The sequence below is a fragment of the Aedes albopictus genome, chromosome 2 (assembly GCF_035046485.1).
Source record: "Aedes albopictus strain Foshan chromosome 2, AalbF5, whole genome shotgun sequence".
NCBI classification, from domain to species: domain Eukaryota; kingdom Metazoa; phylum Arthropoda; class Insecta; order Diptera; family Culicidae; genus Aedes; species Aedes albopictus.
The window spans coordinates 346,329,153-346,355,939 of NC_085137.1; the positions used below are offsets into that span (position 1 = coordinate 346,329,153).

At 37.8% G+C, this 26,787-nt stretch overlaps 1 protein-coding gene across 6 annotated transcripts in view; it reads right to left on the minus strand.

Annotated features, from left to right (window-relative positions):
* The window catches only part of LOC109430889 (roquin-1), a 108,659-nt gene that overhangs the window by 59,922 nt on the left and 21,950 nt on the right, over positions 1-26,787 (minus strand). For all 6 annotated transcript variants that reach the window (XM_019706974.3, XM_029866126.2, XM_029866125.2 and 3 more), the window contains one exon: positions 12,528-12,690. In XM_019706974.3, the coding sequence (XP_019562519.3) occupies positions 12,528-12,689 (162 nt within the window). In that variant the 5' untranslated portion in view covers position 12,690. The remainder of the gene's footprint in view (positions 1-12,527; positions 12,691-26,787) is intronic.

Genomic DNA, 26,787 nt, shown 5'->3' on the forward strand with positions numbered 1-26,787 from the left:
AGTGGTTGTTAAAAGTCAAACATTTTTCCTACATGAAATCAGTGAACTGGCCTCAAGTCTTTGCCATTTAATGATGACTTGGGGTCTAAACTTAAGGTTTAGGAGGGAGACGTTCACTTTCTATCGGGCAGTTTTTGCCAAATGACGATTTAGGGTGGGTTACCCATATACAAGGAAAGTGGTTGTTAAAAGTCAAATATTTTTTCTACATGAAATCAGTGAACTGGCCTCAAGTCTTCGTGGTTGTTAAAAGTCAAACATTTTTCCTACATGAAATCAGCGAACTGGCCTCAAGTCTTTGCCCTTAGTAGATGCCTTGGGGTCTAAACTTAAGGTTTAGGAGGGAGACGTTCACTTTCTATCGGGCAGTTTTTGCCAAATGACGATTTAGGGTGGGTTACCCATATACAAGGAAAGTGGTTGTTAAAAGTCAAACATTTTTCCTACATGAAATCAGCGAACTGGCCTCAAGTCTTTGCCATTTAATGATGACTTGGGGTCTAAACTTAAGGTTTAGGAGGGAGACGTGCACTTTCTATCGGGCAGTTTTTGCCAAATGACGATTTAGGGTCGGTTACCCATATACAAGGAAAAGTGGTTGTTAAAAGTCAAACAGTTCTACCACACAAATTCAGTGAACTGGCCTCAAGTCTTTGCCCTTAGAAGATGACTTGGGGTCTAAACTTAAGGTTTAGGAGGGAGACGTTCACTTTCTATCGGGCAGTTTTTGCCAAATGACGATTTAGGGTGGGTTACCCATATACAAGGAAAGTGGTTGTTAAAAGTCAAACATTTTTCCTACATGAAATCAGTGAACTGGCCTCAAGTCTTTGCCATTTAATGATGACTTGGGGTCTAAACTTAAGGTTTAGGAGGGAGACGTTCACTTTCTATCGGGCAGTTTTTGCCAAATGACGATTTAGGGTGGGTTACCCATATACAAGGAAAGTGGTTGTTAAAAGTCAAATATTTTTTCTACATGAAATCAGTGAACTGGCCTCAAGTCTTCGTGGTTGTTAAAAGTCAAACATTTTTCCTACATGAAATCAGCGAACTGGCCTCAAGTCTTTGCCCTTAGTAGATGCCTTGGGGTCTAAACTTAAGGTTTAGGAGGGAGACGTTCACTTTCTATCGGGCAGTTTTTGCCAAATGACGATTTAGGGTGGGTTACCCATATACAAGGAAAAGTGGTTGTTAAAAGTCAAACAGTTCAACCACACAAATTCAGTGAACTGGCCTCAAGTCTTTGCCCTTAGAAGATGACTTGGGGTCTAAACTTAAGGTTTAGGAGGGAGACGTTCACTTTCTATCGGGCAGTTTTTGCCAAATGACGATTTAGGGTGGGTTACCCATATACAAGGAAAGTGGTTGTTAAAAGTCAAACATTTTTCCTACATGAAATCAGTGAACTGGCCTCAAGTCTTTGCATTTAATGATGACTTGGGGTCTAAACTTAAGGTTTAGGAGGGAGACGTTCACTTTCTATCGGGCAGTTTTTGCCAAATGACGATTTAGGGTGGGTTACCCATATACAAGGAAAGTGGTTGTTAAAAGTCAAACATTTTTTCTACATGAAATCAGTGAACTGGCCTCAAGTCTTTGCCATTTAATGATGACTTGGGGTCTAAACTTAAGGTTTAGGAGGGAGACGTTCACTTTCTATCGGGCAGTTTTTGCCAAATGACGATTTAGGGTGGGTTACCCATATACAAGGAAAGTGGTTGTTAAAAGTCAAACATTTTTCCTACATGAAATCAGCGAACTGGCCTCAAGTCTTTGCCCTTAGTAGATGCCTTGGGGTCTAAACTTAAGGTTTAGGAGGGAGACGTTCACTTTCTATCGGGCAGTTTTTGCCAAATGACGATTTAGGGTGGGTTACCCATATACAAGGAAAGTGGTTGTTAAAAGTCAAACATTTTTCCTACATGAAATCAGTGAACTGGCCTCAAGTCTTTGCCATTTAATGATGACTTGGGGTCTAAACTTAAGGTTTAGGAGGGAGACGTTCACTTTCTATCGGGCAGTTTTTGCCAAATGATGATTTAGGGTGGGTTACCCATATACAAGGAAAGTGGTTGTTAAAAGTCAAACATTTTTCCTACATGAAATCAGTGAACTGGCCTCAAGTCTTTGCCATTTAATGATGACTTGGGGTCTAAACTTAAGGTTTAGGAGGGAGACGTTCACTTTCTATCGGGCAGTTTTTGCCAAATGACGATTTAGGGTGGGTTACCCATATACAAGGAAAGTGGTTGTTAAAAGTCAAACATTTTTCCTACATGAAATCAGTGAACTGGCCTCAAGTCTTTGCCATTTAATGATGACTTGGGGTCTAAACTTAAGGTTTAGGAGGGAGACGTTCACTTTCTATCGGGCAGTTTTTGCCAAATGACGATTTAGGGTGGGTTACCCATATACAAGGAAAGTGGTTGTTAAAAGTCAAACATTTTTCCTACAAGAAATCAGCGAACTGGCCTCAAGTCTTTGCCCTTAGTAGATGCCTTGGGGTCTAAACTTAAGGTTTAGGAGGGAGACGTTCACTTTCTATCGGGCAGTTTTTGCCAAATGACGATTTAGGGTGGGTTACCCATATACAAGGAAAGTGGTTGTTAAAAGTCAAACATTTTTCCTACATGAAATCAGTGAACTGGCCTCAAGTCTTTGCCATTTAATGATGACTTGGGGTCTAAACTTAAGGTTTAGGAGGGAGACGTTCACTTTCTATCGGGCAGTTTTTGCCAAATGACGATTTAGGGTGGGTTACCCATATACAAGGAAAGTGGTTGTTAAAAGTCAAACATTTTTCCTACATGAAATCAGTGAACTGGCCTCAAGTCTTTGCCATTTAATGATGACTTGGGGTCTAAACTTAAGGTTTAGGAGGGAGACGTTCACTTTCTATCGGGCAGTTTTTGCCAAATGACGATTTAGGGTGGGTTACCCATATACAAGGAAAGTGGTTGTTAAAAGTCAATCATTTTTCCTACATGAAATCAGCGAACTGGCCTCAAGTCTTTGCCCTTAGAAGATGCCTTGGGGTCTAAACTTAAGGTTTAGGAGGGAGACGTTCACTTTCTATCGGGCAGTTTTTGCCAAATGACGATTTAGGGTGGGTTACCCATATACAAGGAAAGTGGTTGTTAAAAATCAAACATTTTTCCTACATGAAATCAGCGAACTGGCCTCAAGTCTTTGCCCTTAGTAGATGCCTTGGGGTCTAAACTTAAGGTTTAGGAGGGAGACGTTCACTTTCTATCGGGCAGTTTTTGCCAAATGACGATTTAGGGTGGGTTACCCATATACAAGGAAAAGTGGTTGTTAAAAGTCAAACATTTTTCCTACATGAAATCAGCGAACTGGCCTCAAGTCTTTGCCCTTAGTAGATGCCTTGGGGTCTAAACTTAAGGTTTAGGAGGGAGACGTTCACTTTCTATCGGGCAGTTTTTGCCAAATGACGATTTAGGGTGGGTTACCCATATACAAGGAAAGTGGTTGTTAAAAGTCAAACATTTTTCCTACATGAAATCAGTGAACTGGCCTCAAGTCTTTGCCAATTAATGATGACTTGGGGTCTAAACTTAAGGTTTAGGAGGGAGACGTTCACTTTCTATCGGGAAGTTTTTGCCAAATGACGATTTAGGGTGGGTAACCCATATACAAGGAAAGTGGTTGTTAAAAGTCAATCATTTTTCCTACATGAAATCAGCGAACTGGCCTCAAGTCTTTGCCCTTAGTAGATGCCTTGGGGTCTAAACTTAAGGTTTAGGAGGGAGACGTTCACTTTCTATCGGGCAGTTTTTGCCAAATGACGATTTAGGGTGGGTTACCCATATACAAGGAAAGTGGTTGTTAAAAGTCAAACATTTTTCCTACATGAAATCAGTGAACTGGCCTCAAGTCTTTGCCATTTAATGATGACTTGGGGTCTAAACTTAAGGTTTAGGAGGGAGACGTTCACTTTCTATCGGGCAGTTTTTGCCAAATGACGGTTTAGGGTGGGTTACCCATATACAAGGAAAGTGGTTGTTAAAAGTCAAACATTTTTCCTACAAGAAATCAGCGAACTGGCCTCAAGTCTTTGCCCTTAGTAGATGCCTTGGGGTCTAAACTTAAGGTTTAGGAGGGAGACGTTCACTTTCTATCGGGCAGTTTTTGCCAAATGACGATTTAGGGTGGGTTACCCATATACAAGGAAAGTGGTTGTTAAAAGTCAAACATTTTTCCTACATGAAATCAGTGAACTGGCCTCAAGTCTTTGCCATTTAATGATGACTTGGGGTCTAAACTTAAGGTTTAGGAGGGAGACGTTCACTTTCTATCGGGCAGTTTTTGCCAAATGACGATTTAGGGTGGGTTACCCATATACAAGGAAAGTGGTTGTTAAAAGTCAAACATTTTTCCTACATGAAATCAGTGAACTGGCCTCAAGTCTTTGCCATTTAATGATGACTTGGGGTCTAAACTTAAGGTTTAGGAGGGAGACGTTCACTTTCTATCGGGCAGTTTTTGCCAAATGACGATTTAGGGTGGGTTACCCATATACAAGGAAAGTGGTTGTTAAAAGTCAATCATTTTTCCTACATGAAATCAGCGAACTGGCCTCAAGTATTTGCCCTTAGTAGATGCCTTGGGGTCTAAACTTAAGGTTTAGGAGGGAGACGTTCACTTTCTATCGGGCAGTTTTTGCCAAATGACGATTTAGGGTGGGTTACCCATATACAAGGAAAGTGGTTGTTAAAAATCAAACATTTTTCCTACATGAAATCAGCGAACTGGCCTCAAGTCTTTGCCCTTAGTAGATGCCTTGGGGTCTAAACTTAAGGTTTAGGAGGGAGACGTTCACTTTCTATCGGGCAGTTTTTGCCAAATGACGATTTAGGGTGGGTTACCCATATACAAGGAAAAGTGGTTGTTAAAAGTCAAACATTTTTCCTACATGAAATCAGCGAACTGGCCTCAAGTCTTTGCCCTTAGTAGATGCCTTGGGGTCTAAACTTAAGGTTTAGGAGGGAGACGTTCACTTTCTATCGGGCAGTTTTTGCCAAATGACGATTTAGGGTGGGTTACCCATATACAAGGAAAGTGGTTGTTAAAAGTCAAACATTTTTCCTACATGAAATCAGTGAACTGGCCTCAAGTCTTTGCCAATTAATGATGACTTGGGGTCTAAACTTAAGGTTTAGGAGGGAGACGTTCACTTTCTATCGGGCAGTTTTTGCCAAATGACGATTTAGGGTGGGTTACCCATATACAAGGAAAGTGGTTGTTAAAAGTCAATCATTTTTCCTACATGAAATCAGCGAACTGGCCTCAAGTCTTTGCCCTTAGTAGATGCCTTGGGGTCTAAACTTAAGGTTTAGGAGGGAGACGTTCACTTTCTATCGGGCAGTTTTTGCCAAATGACGATTTAGGGTGGGTTACCCATATACAAGGAAAGTGGTTGTTAAAAGTCAAACATTTTTCCTACATGAAATCAGCGAACTGGCCTCAAGTCTTTGCCCTTAGTAGATGCCTTGGGGTCTAAACTTAAGGTTTAGGAGGGAGACGTTCACTTTCTATCGGGCAGTTTTTGCCAAATGACGATTTAGGGTGGGTTATACCCATATACAAGGAAAAGTGGTTGTTAAAAGTCAAACAGTTCTACCACACAAATTCAATGAACTGGTCTCAAGTCTTTGCCCTTAGTAGATGACTTGGGGTCTAAACTTAAGGTTTAGGAGGGAGACGTTCTTTTTCTATCGGGCAGTTTTTGCCAAATGACGATTTAGGGTGGGTTACCCATATACAAGGAAAGTGGTTGTTAAAAGTCAAACATTTTTCCTACATGAAATCAGCGAACTGGCCTCAAGTCTTTGCCCTTAGTAGATGCCTTGGGGTCTAAACTTAAGGTTTAGGAGGGAGACGTTCACTTTCTATCGGGCAGTTTTTGCCAAATGACGATTTAGGGTGGGTTACCCATATACAAGGAAAAGTGGTTGTTAAAAGTCAAACAGTTCTACCACACAAATTCAGTGAACTGGCCTCAAGTCTTTGCCCTTAGAAGATGACTTGGGGTCTAAACTTAAGGTTTAGGAGGGAGACGTTCACTTTCTATCGGGCAGTTTTTGCCAAATGACGATTTAGGGTGGGTTACCCATATACAAGGAAAGTGGTTGTTAAAAGTCAAACATTTTTCCTACATGAAATCAGTGAACTGGCCTCAAGTCTGCCATTTAATGATGACTTGGGGTCTAAACTTAAGGTTTAGGAGGGAGACGTTCACTTTCTATCGGGCAGTTTTTGCCAAATGACGATTTAGGGTGAGTTTCCTGTATTGACGGTTTCCCCCCTTATCGAACGCGACGATTTGAATCCGTCGCGGATGAAACCGTCGCCAGAGTCGTCGCAGCCAATCAGCAGGCGGGAGTCTGACGTTTCTCCGATCTCACTAACACAAACAGCAGCAGAAGTGATGCTTGATTCGTTGTGATGATTCAGGAATGCTGACTGGAAGTTGGCAGCGCGTTTTGTTATGAAAGCAACATACAATATACTAGGAAAAGTGGTTGTTAAATGTCAAACAGTTCTACCACAGAATCAGTGAACTGGCCTCAAGTCTTTGCCCTAAGTAGATGCCTTGGGGTCTAAACTTAAGGTTTAGGAGGGAGACGTTCACTTTCTATCGGGCAGTTTTTGCCAAATGACGATTTAGGGTGGGTTACCCATATACAAGGAAAAGTGGTTGTTAAAAGTCAAACATTTTTCCTACATGAAATCAGTGAACTGGCCTCAAGTCTTTGCCCTTAGTAGATGACTTGGGGTCTAAACTTAAGGTTTAGGAGGGAGTCATTCACTTTCTATCGGGCAGTTTTTGCCAAATGACGATTTAGGGTGGGTTACCCATATACAAGGAAAGTGGTTGTTAAAAGTCAAACATTTTTCCTACATGAAATCAGTGAACTGGCATGCACTTTCTGTATCATGCAACATTATTGTTATAAGTGACATAGAACCAATACTAGTACTCTCATGAAGGTGACAATTTACAGGCATGCAACATTTTCCATGCGATGCAACAATTTTCATATCTGCAACATGTCAGCTACATTCTTTCTATTGTTTGACATCCTACCCACATTAGTATTCTATCAGAGGTAATCATTTGCGGACATGCTACATTTTTCTTGTGATGCTACATTTTTCATGTCATGCAACAACTTTAATAACATACACCTTTTGTATCATGCAACATTATTGTTATAAGTGACATACAACCAATACTAGTACTCTCATGAAGGTGACATTTTGGAGGCATGCAACATTTTTCATGAGATGCAACATTCTCAATGTCATGCAACGTGTTTTATATCGTGCAACATTTCTAATATCGCATGACACTACATCGCATGACGCCTACATAGGTATTCTTATGGAGGTAACGTTTTGCAGCATGCAACATTTTTTTTGCTATGTAACCATACCATGCAACATTTTTCATAACAATGCATTTTTTTCACGTTGCGCAACATTTTCAGTTGTTGCGATGGATCGGACACATGTTTTACAGGATTAATCTTTATCGGTACAAAGTCACCCCTTTGTTCAAGTACGGTACAAAAACTGGTTGTTAGATTCCCACCAACCAGTAAAAACACGGAAAAATAAACCTGGTTGATGAAAACTGGTTGTTAGATTCACAGAAGTGATGTTTTTTACGTTTTTTAGCGGTTAGAAAAACTCGCGAAACAATTCATAATGTCCCATGTACTTAATGCATTCGCATGTTTTTTTTTCATTTTATCAAATTTTATTATATTTTTAAATTTTATTTGTTAAATATTATAATAATTAGTGAGTAGAGAGTGGAAACTACGGTGTATTTTTTCTGCGGGTAACGCCACATGTAGCTTTCAGCATTAAGGGTATTTACATTACCTTTTCTGAATGTTAACAGTTTCAAGATAAACCCAGATGAAATGTAACATATGACATGGCGCTGACCGCCAGCGGAAGGTTATTTTTTCACAACAGCGTCGCTTACAAATACTAAAATGTGGAACTATTTGCCAAAATGTTGAGCTAATGTTACGCATTGTGAAACGTGTAGGTATATGTGTGTTGAGAAAATATAAAAATTAACCATGTCACATAATGTAATTTCATATTGCCACCATTCACACGTTTTTATGTCCCCATATTATTGAACACAGAATGGATTCCATATCATATTGTCACAATTTTATATGTGTTGCTTAATTTGTTGTATGCTTTCGTCAGCTTCAAGGTTTTTATTGTTCAACATAGAAAAAACTCGTTGGGACAATGTAACCCTAACAGTTGGAAAGAATTTATTGTTTGGAATGCATGGCTAATTGTATTTTGCTATGCGGGTCCTCAGGCCCATTTTTTCAACTGCTCGTATTGTAACACCTGGATCGATTTGTGAAACATTGAACACGTTATTCTTAATTATTCCCGCGGGCCGCACTTGGGTGACCACGGATGTAGACCTATACTGTTCAACATGAGTTTGATTATTTCAACACAACCAGTAGACAGGTGCTGCGAAGAAGCAATCATTATTCAAACATGATAATCAATTGTGCTCTTGCTTGTACTGCTTTATGTGTACACACATTATACAGTACACGGTGTCAAAATCTCGATTATTATCGAACTTTCATGTACCTCGGATTTTTCTTCATAGAATGTCAGAGTTTCGGCTGTATTATATAAATGAGAAGTTCGAAAATATTCTCTCGGGGAAATTTGAGTTAGCTAAGGTTTTGACTGTTTTCCATACCAAAATTCAATAAATACTGTTTTAGCCCAAAATACGTCTCATACAAAATGTATGGAAAATTTTTCGCTGATGAAATATTTTCTAGTCTTCCAAGTATGAATATATATCCCAAATACTAATCATTTCCGAAGAAAAATCCGAGGTACATGAAAGTTCGATAATAATCGAGATTTTGACACCGTGCAGTAGTCCAACAAGTTACTTGAGTGATGTTTTCGACACACTAAATACTCCAGAAAAGTTGTTCAGAACTCTTCGGGATATGTTATAACGTAAAAAAGAGTTTTTCATTACGCTAAGTGCAAGATTAATGTATACATCGACTCCTGCTGCGACTTTCCCGAAAATTTCAGCGGAACAATTCTTGTTTTTGTATTTTTGAGACACCCTTATTTGTTCCTTGTTCGGCTGTTCTATTTTCGGTTTGAATTACCGAAGCTTGGTACAATTTAACCGTTTTTATAATAGTTATTTTTGCCGCACGTTCGATAAAAATTACCGTTCATCGGTGAATTGGTTAGGCTTTCCGAACATTCGGTTTTTTTGGCCGAACTTTTAAAATGTTTTGCTGAACACTCGATAAACTGAACTTTTACCGAAGTTAGAACAACTAAATAAGTACTATATACAGGCCTGTGAGCAGAAGCCGGGGTGGGTTTCGGGTTAAAATCCCTAACAAATTTGCGCAAGTAAATTTACCTTGGTCATGACTGTAGAAGTCAGCGCTGGTGATAACAAAATCAGTGCTTGTTTTCAAGTAAGATGAATATGAGAGCGCAGGATTAATTAGAGTACTCTTACCCTACATTGTTTTGTAATAGAATAGCGGGCAATAACAAAGCATAATCACTAGAGAAGAGTGGGTCAACGTTGTATGAAGAAACTTTAAATTTGATCGTATCAACCCGGAACAAAGCTTTTTCAATCTTTATTAGCGCCCAAAACAACTGTGCAATATTTGGGAGCGATTGGTTGCGTCCCCGTATTCCGCATTGCGATTGAAATTTGTATGGAAGTTAGTATGGAAAAACGTACTTTTTTGCATTTTTCTCATAAGTTGAATTCTTTTGTCTAATACCATGTAACTAATGGCGTTAAAGTATAGCCTCGGATATGCCGAAAAACTTTGCCGAAGACCGCAAAGTGATCCGACGCTTGTGAAAAAACTTATTCACCTGAGATTTTATTATTGATGTTATTCCTTTACATGTTAAATGTTAAGCACCACCGGGCAATCTGTACGTTATAACTTTTTTCACAAGTGTCGGATCACTTTGAAGTCTTCGGCAAAATTTTTCGACATATCCTAGGCCAGGGGTTTTCAGGCCTTTTACCTCGCGGTGCACTTTTTGATAATTAAATGCGGTGTGGTGCACCTAGTCAAAAATTCAGCGTTTTTTAAAGTTTGTCAAAAACACCAGTTTGACACCTAACTTGATTTATTTTTTTATTCATTATTCAACTCGAGTGGAATTGTTATTCAACCAGCACAAATTTCTTTACGATATTTCCTTTGATTTTTCATAAAAAAATCTTTGCGGGTTTTTAAACAGATTTCAGGAGAAGTTCTTGTCAAATTAATAGCAATTTTGAGCAGGAAACTTAAAGAGACCCTCAAGGCTGCAAAGTTCACCGTTTATCGGTAGTTGATTTCTGGTATTAATTTCGGTAAATATATTCCCAAAATCATTATACTGGATTTCTAGCAATAACTTTCGCCAATTCCACGGCCAATGCTTTTTTTTTTAATTTTTATGCATAAATTGCAAATGTCTTTCATAATTTAAACTGGAACCCTGATATTTGCCAGAGATGATATATATTTTTAAATTATGCATTCAAAGAATGCTGAACAAACAGCTTTTTTTATAATTGTGATGGGCTTCTTGGTAGATTTTTTCCATCACTGATCGTTTAAATTCCGTAAGATGTTGTAATCTCGGATTTAATGTGGTTGTAAGTTTCAAAATGCTAACACATTATTTAAAATGTTGTGGTGCACTTGGAAAGGCTTCGCGGTGCATCAAGTGCACCGCGGTGCACGATCTGAAAACCCCTGTCCTAGGCTATACTTTAACGTCATTAGTTAGATCATTTTAGACAAAAAATGTCAATTTATGAAAAAATGCAAAAAAGCACGTTTTCCCATACTATTTAAATCCCATACAAATTTGAATCGCGATGCGGAATACTGGGAAGCAACCAATCGCTCCCAAATTTTGCACAGTTGTTGTGGACGCTAAAAGGAATCAAAAAAGCCTTGTTCCGAAAAATTGATTTTGTTGACCCGGTCTAATAATCACAGACAAATAGACGTATCACTTAGAACAAACTACTGTAAAAACATCGTCACGAAAACGTTACCGCCCAATGCTAATAAAAAAAAGAAGGCTATAGAAAATACCAATATTTTATTCACTAAACAACCCCAATTGATGTAGCTTTAAAAGAACGACCAAAATGTTTCGGTTAATATTTTTGTTGAGTTTATAATAATTTTGCCCACCAGATCATAAAACACCATCACAGTAGTGCAACGAAGAAATCTTTTTCTGTGGTTGCAAAATATGATGTTTCATATCGTCCTGCTAGAACTAGGTAACTGGTTTTGCGCAACCGGCTGCGATGCGGCCATGTTTTTGAAGTCATCATCTGTTTCAGGTCAAACATTTGATTTAGGCGTAGTTTACGAATGATATTTTTTCTTTAACAAAAAAGTTCTTTGCATCCCCAATTGCGGCCTAATTTGAACACGTTTTTATTTATTGTAACATATTTCAGCTAAGAGAATTAGATTTTTTCATGATTCTCCTAGTATTTTCGAGTATTTTCTTTTTTGTTGTGGAAAATATTACGCGCTTTTCAAGTGTTGGTACAGAAAAGTGTACTGTTTACAAACTTTTGCTGTCAAAATGGGGTTCAACGCACAATGGGGGTCAGAGATGTTGGCTCGCTTTTTTACTGTGGGGTAGTATTCGGATGACAAGTGGCTGGTTTTGCGAAATCGCGTGCAATGTGTTTACATCTGAACGTTCACCACAATAAACAAAAGTTTGTCAATTGAAACTACAAACCACATGACCAATATAGTGTTTGTTTTATAGCAGGATATGTTTTACCAGCCATTTTTACCCGTATTTCCCAAAACGAGTTACCTAGTTCTAGCATTAAGGGGGCGATATGCAGAAAATCCACGCACACATTTGACTGCATCTTCCTTGCGACGAAGACAACTTGTTGTTTACAAACTACCGACGGGAGCTTTTGTTGCATTCTGCAGCAGTGAAATACAACTTTGAATAAGTGCCACTGAGCTTTTTCGGGGCGTGAATTGAAGGTCAGTTCGTTCAACAAATAAATCTGGCGAAATGAAAATTGAACGGTGACTGATGAATAACGATTCGGCCAGCTGTTGCTTTGGTGCGGTTGCTTTCGTCATACGCAAAACAAGAAAAACTGTGTAGTGGAGTGAAATTGAAACGTGAAATTTTGCATAATTTTTCGATTTTCAGCGATATAGGGACTTGTTTGCAGGTAGCAATATATTTAACTGTTGTCTATTTTCCATTTTATATGACGGGAATTAGCGCATATACCGAAATTTACTACCATAGTTGAGTTACATTTCAGCCCGATTCGTTTTAAGGATCTGTATATTTGTGTTCGCAAAAATGTGAGGCAAAACGCATCATTTAGAAAGTGGATGAAAGGAACCTTTATCTTAAGACAATAACAAGAAACTCACCTGATCGAAGGGACACTGCTTCCTGTGCAGCGTCGCCAAGCAAGTACGGCATATGGTGTGGCCACATCCTAGACTGATTGGTGGACGTAGATTTGCTGCAAATTCGTTGCAGCAAACCGGACAGCTGAGGAATTCTGTCCATTGGGGCGCCTGTATCGGCATTCTGCAAGTGTAGCAAATGCATATTACATTAGAATTACAATATAATTGAGCAGTTAAATACTAGGTAGTATTCAAATCGAAAGTATGAGATCATTGGTTTCGTTTGCATGTGCTGAGCTTGGTGGTGCTGATTCGGTTTGGTTTGGTGGTGGAAAGCATATACGGCTACGTTGCAGTTGAGAGAACTGGCTTCAGCAAGGCCATTCAAGGTCGAATAATCGGTTTCTTCGCGCGAGAGGCAACAGGTAGAGGAATTTCATTTTCCGTGGCAAATACGTATGACTCAACCGGTCCGTCCGTCCGTCCGTGGTTTCTTTGCATCAATTGCCACGTTGAAGCGTTGTTTCTGGTGGCGGCGCGCAGTCAGGGAATTCCCATGGTGGTGGAATTATGTTCAATGCTTTGACGCCCGTCTAATACAAGTGGTGGCAAAAATCGCTTGTTGCTCAGTATTGCTAGTTATGTCTCGAAATGGTAATGTGCTAGTTGATGGCCCGCTGTCCGTAATAGTGTGCCATTCGATTCATTCGTTGGTTTGCGTGCGGTAGGAGACTTGTCTCCTCTAGCGTCATTCACTGCTTCTTTCATCACAAACATTAGACGCCCCCCGTCTGCATTAAATTTAGTGCTGACGGATAGTTTAGTAGACAACAACTTGCATTGAAGTCGTTCCTTGGCAGAAAGGTAAATCAATGTATAAGACCTATCCTGTTTACATTTAATCTCATCAGCACACATAATTTTGAAGGTTTTGCACACTTTTAAAATTGCCAAAATGTTGATGATTCTATGTTTATACATATAAACTAACAGCTAGTTTACAAAAAAAGAGTTATTAATTTGAGTTTTGAACTTATTAAATGTGTCGTCTTTCATGTTATATCCTAAGGAGCAGCTTTTTGAAGCCGTTATGTGCATATCCTTCCTGTGACAACCGTGTAAATGTAGAGGTATACTCAGTAAATATCTAGTAACAAAAAAATGACATCAACTTTCCATCCTTTTCATAGATGACGATAAGGACGTGTCCGGTACTGCTATTGACTTTATAAAGCTAGTCAAACGCACTTTGAGGATGGTCCTTTGTATAATTTCTCATAATTTAAATGAAGCAAAATTTATAGTTCTGTTTAGAATATTGGATTGACGATCAATCTATGAACAATCTTCTAAAGCTCACAACTGTAATAGTACTTTGTTGCATTTGTTTCAAACGTGTCGATTTCATCTGGAATTGCCCACTGATCGGTTAATACACCTAGTAGTGGAAAAAAAGGCTTCGTAGTCACAACTCTGACGAAAGCACAACCGACACGGCCCCTCGGTCATAGGGTGTCTGGTCTGAGGTCTGGACTTATTTGCGCGTGGATACTGTCTTTTTCGTCGATCTGCTGGCGTGCCTACCTCTACCTCTAGTCTGATTCGCACGGCTCTTTATTGGGCAGGTACGCGAGTCGCTGCCTGCCACGTTCGATAAATGAAAGGAAAAACACACGTCGTCGAGGTGCTCGCCGCAGCGCCATTTGGATTGTTGTTTTTCCTCTTTATTTCTATGAATTGTGTCGGGTATATCCGGGGCCCGATCATGTGGTGTGGAGTAAGTTCGACACGTCTGGCAGTGATGTTGAGATTGTATGTGGTGACGTCTGGAGGTATGTACGTAACGGAGAGAGGTAAAGGTCGGTAGACATCAGGTCAGAGGAAGAGCATTCCAGGTCGATCGGGAAAGTGAGTTACATAAGATTTTGGGGGGTGAGAGAAAAAAGGTTCGTCTTTGTAAAATGTCAATCAATTGTTAAAATCAATCGGATAAGTAATCTTATGGTGTAAAGAGCAACATTTTTTCGGAATTTGGATACATACATACTAGCTATCTGCATTATGTTTGCAACATCGAAGAGAGAAAGTATTGAATACGCAGTTACAAAACCATCTTGTAGAAACCCAAAATAAGAAATATGTAATTGGAAAAGGAGAAAATAATAGTCAACATTGAGTCGTATGAATACAAAGCTATTAAACTTGTACGAAGTTACTATATTTGAGTGGAAAACACTACTTGTGCAACATGGTCGTATGAATAAAAACAAGCAAACATTACAAGTTTCGAGCATAACAACAATAGTATTTGCTAGTTATACATATAGCAAATAAGAATACGTTTTAATTAGTTAGCCCCAAAGCCTGCTACTGGTGGTCTTTGTTTTCCAGGATAGCTTTACGAAAGTTTCTCGCGGGATAGAGTAAGGTGGGGCAAAAGTTCGACCCTAGTTGAAAATTCATTTTTTTAAACTCGAAGCAGATAAAAAGAAATGAAAAACGTGTGGTGTTTCTACCATCCATGAGCTAAAATTTAGCTGAACAAAGTTACGCCAAATGTCTTTACAATTTTGAGTTACAACACTTTTTGTATGTGTGTGTGTCTTATTCGAACTCTTGCTCCACCACTGGGACAAAAGTTCGAATCTAGTGTTTGTGGAATTTCGCTAACCGTAACACACTATTTTGACACTTTGGTAATAGGAATACCTTAAACCAATTAATATTTGATGTTGGAACTGGAATACACTTTAAAGTTTGATCTGGATTTTACCCAAATCAGGATTAAATTTACTACACCAAAAATTAGTAGTTTTCCGCCAAATTCAGATAAAATAACTTTTTTTTTCAACTTTGATCTTATTTTCTCACTGATTCCGTCATTTCTAGAGATAATATGTACATTTTGCAGAATTTTGGGTTTTTACCTAAAGTTGCTATATGACTCTTTTTTTTTTATTTTTATTTATGTGTATTTTAACTCAAATCCTAATTCTACACTCGGCTATATGACTCGAATTTTGCCCCACAATTCGAACTTTTGCCACACTATGTGTAGGATATTAGTTTATAGTTTGTTTATGTATTTACGACACTTTACACCTGAAGGGTGCATTCGTGTCGGGCCAAATTTCTTTTACAATAGATTTTATCCTATTTCACATATTACATATTACCTTAGTTCACAAATTTTTGTATAGCCTAGCTTTACGAGCTGTCAAACAAAGTATTCGCCTTACGTGGTATAACAAGTGGTACAACAATAGAGACGCGAAACTACGGGTAGTAAAACACCACACGCATAAATGGAAGGACCACGAAAACCCAGCTGATCAGCGTATACTAACACGATTAAGGATCGGCCATACGAGGATAACGCATTCCTTTCTATTAAAGAAGGAACCCCCACCCACTTGCGAAACGTGCGGAACGACTTTGGATGTGCAACATCTGATCCTTGATTGCCGAAAATATGAGAAGACGAGAAAATAGCATAAGTTAAACAAGTTTACAAGATGCATTGAATAACGAAGAAGAAGTTGTCAAAAATTATGTGTAGAATATGATTTCCGAATCTTTTTTGCAAAAAGTTATACATGCTAAAGTATCTTCAAAATATACATAGTTACGCCCCAAAATAAAATATCGAATTGTATTTCATTACAATTCCATTCCATACGTTGGAAGGACCATCGCATTACAATTTTTCTACCAAAAACCAACATTTTGTCATAACTTTTCAAAATATTGATCAATTTTTATAATTTTTGGAATGAAAGACTGTTTTTCAAAATGGATTCGAACAACCTTGACACCCGAAAGAAATAATTTGAATTGAGCTCAAAAACTTCAAAAGAAACTTTTGCCCCACTCGAACTTTTACCTCACTTTACTATATCTGTATAAGTTCTTTTAGGGATTTCTTCCAGAGAGTTTTTCGAGACGTCCCCAATAAATTTCTCTAAGTTTCTAGCATTATTCACCTGGATTCCTTACGCGTAATAACGGGACAATTTAAATTATGGATTCCGGGAGTAGTCCCGGGACAAACTCTAAAAAAATCTTAGAAAATGTTTGGAAACAAAGACGAGAAAAAGCCCGAAAAACCTCTGAATGAAATCGTGAGAAAAACTTCATGAGAAATATCAACAATAACACCTGCTGAAGTTACAAAAGCATCTCTGGATATAGCACCGGAAAAATCTTGGGAGAAAATTCAGGATAGATCCTTAAAAACTCTGAGAGACATTCTGAGAGCAACATTAGAAGAAATGTTTTTAAAAAAGTCCCGCGAGAAACTTCGAGAGGAATCTAAGGTCTATACAGAAGAAGCTGCTGTAAAAACCGGAAGAAATTCTATAAGAAACCTCACGGGAAATGCTTGAAGGGGCGGAAGTAGGTGCTTCGGAAAAAAATCCCATGATGGAAGATAAATCTCTGAGCAATACAGGGGTGACCTCCCAAGATTCCGGGAGGAAATCCTGCAGAAAATTCGCGAACAACTGCTGAAGAAATCTTAGAGGAACTTTAGTAAAAATCTCAGGAATACATCCCGTAGATACTCTGTGAGCTATATGCTACTTTCTAAAGCTTATTGTGTATGCAACTTTCTAATAAGAACACTACTTCTTAGTAGCCATATATAAACCTTATAGGCGTTGTCCACGTAGGCTAATTTTGGACCATTTCAGACCCCCCCTCCACCCCCCCCCAGACTTTTGTTCATACAAAATTTTCGAAATTTGTTTGGAGCGTAGACTTTGATAAATGAATCCGCGGCTCGACAAGCAGCGAATCAGGATGAGTCCGAATCAGAGCATGATGATGAAGAAGAAGAAGAAGAAAATTTAAGATCGCCTAAAAAAAATAAAAATGACTCTGAGGATGGAGGAAGGTAAACTTATTTTGAGGTACAATTTCAGGGAACATTTCTGTTAAACTATCACAAGCCTCTAAATACAGATATTCAACGTTATCAAGTATAAAACATTACTTACTAATGAAGAAATTTATTACACAAAAAAAACAGGTGATAACAATCTAGTGAAACTTTCATAAAATACAGCAACTTTCTGTATTGGAAATTTCCCTGACTTCCTTGAGCATAGAATGTCTTTGTGCCTGTCACACGACATACAAATGCACAGACATTTGAAAGCGAAAAACTCTCAGATGATATCTGTGGATGTGCTCAAAGAATCCTTCGTTCGATTTGAGACATAACGAGAATATGAATCAATAGATTCTTGACTCAAGATTCTAGTGGCTGTGGAATTCTTTACAGAATCGCTGAAGTTATTCATACAGTAATAGAACATTGTAGCTATGTTCTAATCGTATAGAGTATCACCGCTGAGTGGCAAAAAAAACTTCAATTACAAACTGAGAAATAGGAGATTCGATTGCATCCATAATATCAAACCGGCAACTGCGTGGCAGCTTCGAAAAATGTTGCCATGCGAAAACCAATTGAAAGAGGAACCAATTACATTTCCAGACGGATTACGTATGTTGGTAGCTAAAAGGTGTTGCTTTTCCTGCACAATACGAGGCCATTGCTGGTGGTACGTACGGTGTTATATTTTTCTTCTTTGACCGTGATACTGCTTCACTGCCCGACAATCATGTTGGTGAATGGGGGTTTTTGAGTCATGCCAACCAGCGCCAAGCAACGTGCTTCTTAAACAATTCATTGACCATTTTCAAATACATCCTGTGCAAAGGCATATTTATGGCTGAGCCGGTTAGAAACGTTCAAAGTTATATCATGCTTAATGGTCTAATGAGCAGAACAAGGCGGTGTTAAACTATTTACAATCAGTAAGACGTCAACAGTTCAAAAGTATAAATTCAATGACATTCAACTAGCTCAGCTTAAAGTCAGTTTTTTTATGTTATGTACCTACTTAGTAAGCTAATAATAGTGGTAGTTTAATGCAAAAAAAAAAACATTAAAATAAATTAAAGGCATGGTCCTACAAAACCTTTAATAAATGGTTCGCTGACATTACTGTTTAAAACTATGAAACAAAGATTAAACTTGGCAAGACATATCCGAAAAGTGCTATATGAAGCAACAAAATAAAGAAAAATCATCAACACTTTGAAGGCAAAAGAAAATTAAACCCAGCCACCAGACGAAAACGAAACAATATAGCAAATTGTTTTGTGTTTCAGTTCGTACCCAATCGGCGGAATACGGTGTGGTGGCAGCGAAAAAGACCTTGCCGCCACAAGGTATTGCGTGAGACGACGAGCACGAACGAAAGAAAAATCTGTTACGACGACGATACCAAAGTTGTATAAAACGGTAAATAGGGCACAAATGCCGAGTGAGCGGCCACTACCACCACCGGCGGAATGCGATGGCAGATGGGAGCAGCAGCCACAAGAAAGTGAAATGGTTTTGCCGTGTGGCGGCGGCGGCATAACCTCCATTCAGTGCTGTTGGCGTTGGGATCCTCCTACCTAACATTATTGCCACCAGCACCGACAGCAGCGTTAGAATTAATTTTAAATTAAATTTTCCAGGATGCGCTTGGAATTTCAAAGTTGTCTATGTTTCTGAAGGAAAAGGAAGTTTGAGAATGTTTTTTTTTGAAGCGATGGCATTCGAGTAATTTCAAACGATAGGTAAGTATTTTCATCGCTTTCCATAGAACAACAGTAATGCATGCAGTATCACGCTGAAGATACCTAGATGGACTCGAATCGCTACTGGTTTAATTTAGCGATTACTGAACATTTCTGATAACTTTAGTTCTGAAGCTCTCAAAAAGCATTGTCCAGTATTTCTTGGGTTTATTCAAAAATTCCTCAAGAAATACCTTCAAAAAACCATCCGTTCAGTATTCTGTATTATTTATTTGTTTTTATTTGTTTTTATTTTGTATTTTATATAAAATATTTTAGGATTTTTCCCAAACATTCTACCACATTATGCTGACTTACCAAAAGATCAAGCGGAATTCATAGTTTTGATGCATATGAGGGTCGGAATAGACTTGAATTTGCACTTACCCGGGATAAAAAAGCCGACTCCAGAGGCACGCAAACCTCCATTTGGGACATTTGTACCATTGGTGGTGGTTGAAAAAGCACACTTTAGATAAATTGGTGAGCTTGTTTGATAATTGCCAGGACCCCCAAATTTCAAGGGCCCACAAAATTTAACTTCACGAATAAAAATATGAGGCAAGAAAAAAAAGTGCAAGGAAACATCTGTTGGGTTTTGACTTGCATCATAGGATCAGCCAATGAACAGCTAGTGCCATGATGTACAACACCGTGTCCAATAAGTACTCATACAAAATACAAATTTGTAAAATATAATTTTATTTCACATCTGTGATTCATATTTTCAAAAAGAATGCATGTATTGAAGGGCCACATAATACTGATTAAATAAACCATTCGGTTTAGAATAACGTTATTTTCTGTTTGTTTTTATGAGCCTAGCAGAACATTTCCGTTTTCTGAAACCCGTTTCCTTCGGCACGCAAGAAAAATGTTCGAAAAGTTTTTCATTCTACGGTAACTAAGGTCAAATTTTTAGTTTTCATCCCAAATGGATATACTAAGGCTTAAAAATACAATCTTAGTGCTGATATGGTAAGAAATTTGCAAGAAAGCTCAACTTCTGGGCTGTTTTCCTTCAAATCGACCGTTACATTAAGGCGAAACTGGAAGCATTTCCTCACTTTTTGGTTTTTGATTTTTTATTAAATAACGAAGCAATATTTTCAAAATCGGTTTTCGTGCACATGTAGAGTATGGATCAAGGTATCTTCTGAATTTTGTTGTGGTGGAAAATGTTTTTCGTTTTTGCAGAAACCATTTTTTTACACAATATTTCACAAAAAAATGGTTTCTGCAAAAATGGAAAACATTTTCCACCTCAAAAAAATCAGAAGATTCCTTGATCCATACTTTACATGTGCACGAAAACCGATTTTGAAAATATTGTTTCGTTATTTAATGAAAAATCAAAAACCAAAAAAAAATAGAAAATGCTTCCAGATTCGCCTTAAAGATAAACATCATAAAACGCAAATTTTGGACAAAGTTTATCACAATAGGGATACAAGCATGTTTTAGAAGTGAGAATAGTGTGAATCAACAAGATAAAATACAGTCATGCTTCTTTAACACTACAAATCTCATAAAAATAGGTAAATGGACATTTTTGTTTAATTTACGTTTAATTTGTGCAAAATAAAACGGCTTCGTACTTCACCAACACAGAATCTCATATTTTTTCTCTTCTGGTCATAGTTGCTACTAGCAATAATGAGAGTAGGAACCGAGTTTATTTCAGCTTAAAACCATTACTCGTTACAATGAGACGAAATACCATATGAAATGGCGTGCGTGCCAGCAGAAATGGACTTACGACACATAAGTGATCAGCAGAGAAGGATAAAGGACAATTAATTCCAAAACATATGCTGTATTTGATCAGTGTTAGATGGCCTTTCAATAAATAAATTCACTTTGAAAATCCCAATTACAGATGTGAAATAAACTCAATTTGATTTTGTATGAGAACTTTTTGGACACGGTGTATGTGATAAGCTATAGTTCCAATAAACACTGTAGCTATTCATCCAACTACTATGAATCTTAAGCTTCCTGCAAAACATTTTTTTTTCATTTGCACTAGTTAGTTCTGTGCAATTGCTCAAGATATTTTGCCGAACATCCTGTAATATAAAAAGTCAAAAAGTGCCGGCTGTATATTCTTGTTAATTTCCCCCGGAAACTCTAAAAAAATAGTTTTAATAACTCGAAATTTAGGGAAGAGTTTCTAACAAAATTTAGAAGATTTTTTGGATTTGATCTAGGCTAAGTGTACCAGTTATGGCTATAGTACCTCAAGTGCGCCATAGTTGATTTTCATCCTTTAAAGATGCAAATCAACAAGAAAAATTTCGTGAACAACAGATCGCGTTCACAAAAGATGATTGCAATCATTCAAACTTCACAATTTTCTCAAATTATGATAGAAATAAATCATTTTCCTTAACTTTTCGGCTTCCTTGCACCCTATTTCGGCATAGTGTACCAGTTATGACAAATCCCATAAGGAATGCATGTAAATAGTGCGAAGTGGAACCCAAATTAACAAATGTGTCCATAACACAGCGCAACATTTTTTTTATCTCAAGAGCAAACTTATGTGTCTCTGACAGATTTTGGGCTGCTAAATCCGAATCCGGGCTCAGATTTGCTCCAGCACGTCAGAATTTTGAGCTATACCCCAATTTATAGGGCAAAATATGCGATTTTGGGTTTTTTTGACTGCCAGCCATTAAGCATGGAAATATTTTTTTTTAAACAACCAAAAGGTAAATTGGTCAATTAACATCTAAATTAACGACTCATGCAAAATATTTCGTTTAACCAAATCAAATTTGATAGTTTACACCATACTAAATGGTGAGAAGGTCAATTCTCCGTTTCTGCAATTAAATTGTGAAAAAAGCGTGGGTATTATGATTCCTTGCCTAATTTGATGCCGTTTGAGCAAAACTTTGGGCAACAATGTTGTTGTTTTCTCCATTTCTTGCAACATAAACAACATAGTTATCCAAAGTTTTGCTCAAACAGCATCAAATTATGGTGTCATGATGCATCACTGAGCTTTCATACGAATCATTGACTTTTTGCTTTTCAATGATTGTTTGCCTCGCGTTTTTGAAGTGATAAAAAACTGATAATTCTGCAGTAACGCAGCTGAAAAAGTATCATCACAATCACTGCTAGTGAGCATATCGCATTATACTTTTTCATGCACATATTCGCTTTCGTGGCTGAGAATTATCACTTTGAAATTTAGAATCACATATCCAACATGGCTGCCGATGGTGATGATGCCGTAAAAAGCCTTAAGTAAGGAATCATAATACCCACGCTTTTTGCACCATTTCATTGCAAAAACAGAGAACTGACCTTCTCACCATATTCTAAAATTCGGCTCATTATACTACAAAACTAGCACTACACCGAACGTGCCCCATTAATGCATTAGACTTAACAAAAGTTTGCGTGTTAGTTCAGGACATTAAGGTGGTACGGGACACTGTGTGAATTTTGCTAATTTCTGTCTCTTTCATCATCATTTCCATCAAAACTTTGACGACGCAAATCTCCAGTTTCTAGAGGAAAACTAAAGTATCGATAGAAGATTGATTGCTGGTTCATATATAAGTAATACTGCTTGAATTACTTTTATGACAGCATATTAAAATCAGGATATAAGAATCAGGTTTCACCTGAAGAAACGGAGCAACTCTCGAAAAAAAATAGAACAAAGGTCAAGTAAAACTATTTAGGAAAAAATCTTTTGCAATTCACCAAGTGGATTCTTGGATAAAGAGCTTCTTGGATTAAAAGTTAAACTGAAGGTCTCTTAGGTAAAAAAAATGAAAACAATGTTTTTGTGCATTTTATGAATTCGTAATTCATAACGAATCAGTTGCATCAAACGACAGTATGTGAATCGCATATCAGTCCCATTTGCATAGGAAATCCAGCAAACATGGGACTAATATGCTATTCACGGCAGTATAGTGAACCAAACATAATTACCAAAAAACATATCGGAGTTTGACTAGTCTTGCTAGGGGCGTAATATTCACAATATTCTAATGTGAAAGTCACGTGACGTTCATGATATTTAGCAGCACTGATAGTAACTATTGCATATTGATTGATGCACCAAGCGAAAAGAAGAAGAAGTTTTGACATCCAAGCGGTGTGCCGTCGATTAGATCCTCGTCGCTGATTGGTCGATGGATGTAAACGGCACACCGCTTGGATGTCAAAATTCTTCTTCTTACCGCTTGGTGCATCAATCAATTGGTTATTAGTATTGACTCTTTATTGTGGGATTTTCAACCTTATGCAGGTTTATCCCCGCATGCATAATGATAAACCACACTTATTCAACCCTTTGGAGTCCGATTGTTTCACCACAACTGCCGTACCCAAGCCCGCCTCGAACATGTTCCATCGCCGGGGTCATATTGACCCTTCGGGGTTAAAAGGGTTACATAGCGTTTACCAAAAATCTACAGATCACCTGTACTTCTATGAGATAAATAGGGTTAAATTTTGCTACTGCATGGATTTATCTGGGTTTGTAGATTCTGATCAATATTATCAATATAGATCAAATTGCTGACAAGTTTAAACAGAATGGCTATAACGATTGGAAATTAATCTATGAAATTACCGGCTGATCCGTACGAGAACACAAACCAACCCTGTTACAGGTCACATATTTTCAGTACAGAAACCAATCAACAGGTTAACACCCGCCCTCACAATATATTTTCATTCATGTAAAATGTATCGCAGTAGTAGATTGTACTTTGAAGAAGCATTCGCCCTCGAAGTAGCAACACATTATATGACCAAAGAATCGACATCAAAGTCAGACGATGAGGGTTGGCACTACTAACATTTTTTTTTTTCATTTCCACGACTTGATTTCACAATTCTCATGAACCCGTATACGAAAAAAGCAAAAAAAAAAACACTAAACAGTGGTAATGTTTGGTAGGCAGGCAGGTACTCGTAACAAGCTGAACATTGCTTTTGAACGCGTGTCCCATCAACAAGTCGCTCAACGTTGTCGCTCACTTTGCACATACCTACCTATCGGCGCGACCGAAAAGGCACACACAAAAAGCGACTTTATAGGGGCAAACTATAAGGTGAAAGTTTCACTATTGCTCTACGGTCGAGAGATTTTGCTCGTACATAGACGTAACCCGTCGCGTCACCAGGCAGTAGTACTGGCCTAGCTATTGACGCTGGTTTGGCTATGCTATAGGCTACATACCTGAAGAGACCTTCTCTAGGCCGAATGGAAACATTTCATCAAAAGGCTCGGGCTGCTTGAAGTTTTGTTTTTCCATAACAGCATATGCATATTGTGCGGTGTTTAGTGTACGACTATGCAATGAACAATGTTGCTGCTGTTATGTGGTAGCAGATAGAGGTATTCATTACAGGTGAGTTGAATTTGTTTTTCAACTTTTACCACATTTATCAACCAGTTCCGGGGCTTTATGATATAACCTGTCTGATCTACGGGTGTGGGTATAGGCAAATGAGTACATAGTTTAATTTGGGTGTACTTAGTATATTTGTCGATATTGTACCTCCTAATTATCTAAATTAGTGACAGGTCAGCATTGCAAAAACCGTAATCTGGGGTGAAGTTGATCACTTTTCGTCTATTTTTTTTTTATAAAATCAAGAACAATTCATATGCTACCAATCAAATATTTTCAAAACATGTACAGAGTGGCACTGTATCAAGTTCCGCAAACGAAATTCTTACAAAAAACTGCTACATTTTGTAAAAATGTTCAAATGGTTAAATTTTGTTACTTTCAATCCGGCGTGAAGTAGATCAACTAATGACATAACATTCTAAGATTGGAAAATTATTGAATAAACTAAACTTAATGATGCTGAATCTGAATAAGTTTATAAAATTCTTACAACTGGTGTATTTTATATGCTAAACATAAAATAAAGTTTGATTAGTTACCAGGGATGGGATCATTCATTTGCAAAGAATTACATTCACTTGCTACTATCTCGGTTCAGAAGCATGCTATCAAAAAACAATGTATGAATGAATTTAACCTTGTAGTTTTATCTGAAAGTTTTCCGAATGTCATGAGGGTCGCACACTAGGGCTGTGCATTTATCGATATTATCGATAATATCGATATTATCGGATCAAATTTATCGATACGATATCCGATATTGCTCATACCGATATAAAACGATATCGATAAAGGCTGACTATTTCCGATATTTCCAATTAATTTAAATGTTAAGGTCAGACTTTGTAATAGTTTAATTTTAATGTTAATAAATTTAATTATTTTAGCAACAGCATTGACCCCATATGTTCACTTGTAACATATGTTTTATAAAAAGGCGCACATATTCGTCATTTTTGTGTGTGTTGCCTTTTAATAAAGTTATCGGATATCGATACGATATCGATAATTCGGAATCCGATATATCGCCGATACCGATATGAGATGAATTGCGTATCGCCGATACCGATAAACCGCCACGATGCACAGCCCTATCGCACACGCATACCAAAGTCGTTGTGTTTGCTGGTTTCTGTTGACTTAATTATTGATGCTACGCTAGTACATTGTTCTACAAAGTTTTAGGTAAAACAAAAATGAAAATGTGTTCCATACATTGATTTTTGCTACGATGTTTCTGAAGCGAGTTAACAGCAAGTGAATGTAACTGATTGCAAATGAATGATCCCATCCTTGTTAGTTACAGAATGACCCACATTAAACGCCTAAAGGTAGGCAATTGCTTAAAAAAAATAATCGTATTTTCATAAAAATATGCTATATTCCAATAAAACTTATATTTTAACATCAATTTAAACTCATAAGCATATTCAATAAGCCTATCATTTATTTTCCTCCCCTGTTGGGGAAATTAAGCCACTGCGACGAAAAATCTTGAATTAATAAAAGTGTTTTGTGAGTCATCTGACATACAAGGCGTCGATGGGAAGCGATTTTTAAGTCGATACTTGTATGTGAATTCTGACACAATTGGTATAAAAACCTTCGAAAATTCTTCAAATAGGAGAAATTGTGTATTTTCCGCAGTTTTGTTCTCTTCGTCATGGGTTTTCTTTGGAAAGCTGTTGAACTTAGAGTTGGCCTCAAATCCTTTCCAACCAAGCTGAGTTATTCGACCAAGTTTCAGAAAATTTAGCCGACACAAAAAACACCATGACGAAGAGAACAAACCTACCGATAATACCCATCGTCACCCTATATTCATACAATTGATTTACGTCAAAAGTTTTTCCATTGAAACATAATTGTAGCATCCTAAGCGGTTGATGGACGAGGATCCCATAGTGATCAACTTCACCCCGCTAATCAACTACCCCCCAAATTACGGTACTGATTATGTTGGTGGAAGTGAAATTTAGGAGTGATGATTCAGAACCAGGAACAAGTTTCTATGGCGAAGTCAACTATTGCGAATCTAGATTTAGTAAATCTTGGTTTAGTATGCTGAATTGCTAGACATAAACGAAAGCCGTATCATTAAATAAATTGTCGACTTTTTCTTCTTCTTTCTGGCGTAACGTTTCCACTGGGACGAAGCCTGCTTCTCAGTGCTCTCTGTTCTTTGAGCACTTCTACAGTAGTTATTAACTGAGATGCTCCTCTGACAATGACCATTTTTCAATTCAAGGAAA